Source organism: Rhagoletis pomonella, unplaced genomic scaffold, assembly GCF_013731165.1.
Source record: "Rhagoletis pomonella isolate Grant_MI unplaced genomic scaffold, Rhpom_1.0 Rhpom_scaffold_00011, whole genome shotgun sequence".
Taxonomy (NCBI): Eukaryota; Metazoa; Arthropoda; class Insecta; order Diptera; family Tephritidae; genus Rhagoletis; species Rhagoletis pomonella.
Genome location: NW_023458565.1, coordinates 19,870,407 through 19,874,279, shown reverse-complemented (window position 1 = coordinate 19,874,279; position 3,873 = coordinate 19,870,407). Strand labels below are relative to the sequence as shown.

Genomic DNA, 3,873 nt, shown 5'->3' with positions numbered 1-3,873 from the left:
TTTTTTTGTAATATCCACCGCAAACCTTACCTAGGTTTTCGCTTCCTATCTCTATCTAAGATCAGTCTCAAGTACTTGACTCTGTCGGAAGGCTGCAGGCGAACACCTCCAAACCGAGGGAGGATTTGTAATTTTAAAGGACGTGCATTTGTGGGAGAAATTTTGGCGCTACTTGCGAAACGAGAGGAAGGGATCTTTGGTCCCACTGTGAAAAACTTTAGCCTCGCTGACGAAACATCCGATAGGTTATAGCTCGTGTTTCTAAGCTCCGATGGAAACATATTCGGCGTATGACTATGATGAGGCACTAGGGGCAAATTCGCAGCTGACAAACAACAAAGCCGCTGGCGCTGACGGCCTGCAAATCGACAGCGAGGAGTTCACAAAGAAATCTTAAGTATTTCAAATTAATGCGAAGCAAACCCAAAATTCTTCGATTGCGGAATTGTTTGAAGATAGTTTACCTTTTTTATATACTTCTGCAATGCAAAGGTTACAACTAAAGATTTTAAAATTATTAACAGTTCAATGAACGAATGAAAGTGAGCTATTACTTTCAATTGAATAAACGCTAGCAATTCAAAGTAGCTTCGACAATTATACAATATCATTTTTTTTTCAATTATCTAATAAAACGTTCCTTGTCCACACACTCTCACCCTAAAATTCTACCACCATACTTCATGCATTCTAAAAGAAATTCCACACAAAACAAATTCCATAAATATTTAATTGCAATGAATCATTGCAAAATCACTTAATTGGATTACCTCAACGACGCCAAATCAACAAAGCTTACCTGCCATGGGTACCATATCAATTACTGCTTGTCCTCGCGACACAACTTCCCCCTCCGCATGGCGCTGCTTTGCCAGTAAATTGTTTTCTCCATTCACAGCATTAGCTGGCTGCTCTGTCAACGGTATGTTTGCTGCGGCTGTGGCTGCTGTGGCGGTGGCGGTGGCGGTGGCTGGCGACATGGTAAGTAAGAGCACAGCGAATGCAAACAAATGCCGCAAGGATAATGGATACGGATTGGTGGTGGTGGCCTTGATGATGAACATATTTTGGTTGTAGTAAGCTGCAAAAATTATGTGGAAATTTTTTAAGCTGATCATTTGGAAATAAGCTGATTTGAATGACTAAGCATCTAATATAATACATAGGAGTATAATAAAATTAAAAGCTCATAAGTACATATATATTTTCGGGGGAATGAAAGAAGCAAATGATTAGAATGTGGTAGTAGCGGTTAGCTTAATAATTTTTTTTTAAGCAGTACTTGCAAGGTATCAGATGAAAATATCACCGTTCGATGAAATTAAAGGTTTTTTTTAAATTTTGAAAAAATTTTCATTTTCGGAAATTAGCTGCAAGAAAAGTGGCAAAATGGCGGATGGGTTAAAAAAATTAGATTTTATGAAATTTTACAGGGTTCTTTGAGTTTTGCAATCAGCGGCTCAAAAAATCTGCGAATGTAAAATTTTATAAAAATCTGAAAATTTTTTAAAAATCCATCCGCCATATTGGAACCGCCATTTCGAATTTTTAAAAACTGATTTTAGTTTTGTAATTAGCGACGCAAAGAAACTTGTGATATTAAATTTCATAAAAATCTGAAAATTAAAAAAAAAAATCCATTTGCCCTATTGGATCAGCCCGCCACTTTAAATTTTTTGAAACTGATTTCAGTTTTGTAAGCAGCGACTCAAAGAATTTTTGGCTAAAAAATTTCATAAAAATCTGAAAGTTTTTGAAAACTCCATCCCCCATTTTGAATTTTTAAAATGATTTAACTTTTGTAATCACCATCTCAAAGAATCTTTGGATATCAAATTTCATAAAAACTTGAAAATTTTTTTTAAATCCATCTGCCATATTGAAGCCGCCATCTTGAATTTTTAAAAACTGACTTCATTTTTTTACTCAGCGACTCAAAGAATCTTTCGATATTAGATTCCATAAAAATTTTAAAATTCTTTTAAATTCCATCTGCCATATTGGATACGACATTTTGAATTTTTGAAAACTTATTCCAGTTTTGTACTAAGCGACTCAAAGAAGCTTTGGATATCAAATTTAATAAAAATTTTTTAAAAATCCATTTTCCATATTGGATCTGCCATTTTGAATTTTTAAAAACTGATTTCAGTTTTGTTTTCAATGATTGAAAGAATTTTTGGACATCAAATTTCCGCAACTTTGAATTTTTGAAAACTGATTTTAGTTTTGTATCCAGCGAATCAGATATCTGGATATCAAATTTCATAAAATTCTGACAATTTTTTTTTTGAATCAAACTGGCTGCAAGGCAATCAATCATTTATTGACCGATTTAGCATGGGGGTTTTTAAGAGTTGCCTCTCCCCATAGAAACCGTTAATGACTTGATCGAGAAAAACGTCAAAATACGGTCACAAAACTACTCGACAAAGGGTTAGTATGACAGGGTTTAAGGGTGCTAGTCTGGTCGGCTGGTGGAGTCCGCCCTACTTTAACATGGATCCGTCGAAGTCTCCTTGTATAGTAAAGTGGACGATCATGATGTTCAAGTGTCCCAAAGGCTTCGGAGGGGAAGTTAACTCCCCTACCATCAATTTGACAACGACGCTTTACTCCGCTCCAGTCATTAGACGGTTACCGGGTCGATCTCAGTCACCACCAGTCACACTACGTCTAACAACACTACCTCATAGGTCTATGAAGACGATGCAAGCAAACCTGCGGTGGGCACAACAGAGGGTAGACTATTCAGCCAACATAGTGGAGAAAATTTTCTGCTCGGGTACAGTACCTAATGTAAATTTCGTCGCCTTTCTTTTCATCACTCCTTACCTTAAGCTTAATACTCTGAGATCAATACCATAGAAACTACCATCTTCCGATCTACATAAGTATTTGGAAACCATGGGCTTCTGGGGAATACTCTTGGCTACTGATGGTGATAAATGGCTTAAAAATATTGCCAGGAGGATGGATCCTGAACGTTTGTGCGAATCTACAACTGTATTAAGTATGAGTGGATAGTGGCCACCTACGAGAGCATGTCCAAATACAAGGCGGTAAAGTCCCACGGGGAATGCTACTAAAAGAAGCAAAGACGCAAGAGGCCTTGTCATTGAGATATAGTGATATAGTCAAAGGGTAAAGTAGCTGGATTTCGGGCATGGCGATAGATATAACCTAAGCCAACCCGAGAGCCCGGTACGCCGGTTTTTTTTGTGAGGAAGTCAACAGAGGCCATAGAGCTTTCCTATGCGTGGAAGAATTCTACAAAGAATTCCTGCGCAGTTCTATCAGTATTGGCCTAGCTGCTGCAAGATAACTATTTCACTGAATAGCCTGCGATTAAATCAAAGAAAAAACGCTTAGGAAACAGATATAGCATCGTTTAGTGCCGGCTAAGTACTCTGAAAACTTTTACGCCTAAAGCTCAAAATCCAGAAGCATATCGACTTTTCCCAAATCTGGAAAGATGGGATCAATTGAAGAACTGGCCAGCACGGTATAAGTTATAAAGAAGTCTGAATATTTAGGCGGGGCAGTCGATTGGCGGCTACTGTGGCTGAGTAACTAGAGGGGCGTATTAACACTCCGAAGACCAGGGTTCAATCCCTGAGTTTTAAATATTGACTTTTGGTCAGCTTTTCGAATTAAATACCATTATGTGCGCCGGTCTATTTCCTAAATATTTTTTTTTTTTACTGACGGCTTCAAACTCGAAAATGGAACTGTCTGTAGAAACCATTACTTATAATGAGTACTTAAAATTTATTCCAAGTTTTGCTCCCAGTGTTGCCCACTTTTATAACCCAAGACACTCAACGAATATAGAGGTATGTACTACATATACAAATTCTTTTAGCAGTGAAA

At 37.5% G+C, this 3,873-nt stretch overlaps 1 protein-coding gene across 1 annotated transcript in view; it reads right to left on the bottom strand.

The window, feature by feature from the left end:
* LOC118746785 overlaps positions 1-1,075 on the bottom strand; it is a 253,271-nt gene extending 252,196 nt beyond the window's left edge. Inside the window, exon 1 of the mRNA XM_036480696.1 lies at positions 800-1,075. Within this exon, the coding sequence (XP_036336589.1) occupies positions 800-1,064 (265 nt within the window). The 5' untranslated portion in view covers positions 1,065-1,075. The remainder of the gene's footprint in view (positions 1-799) is intronic.
* Positions 1,076-3,873: the final 2,798 nt, after the last annotated feature.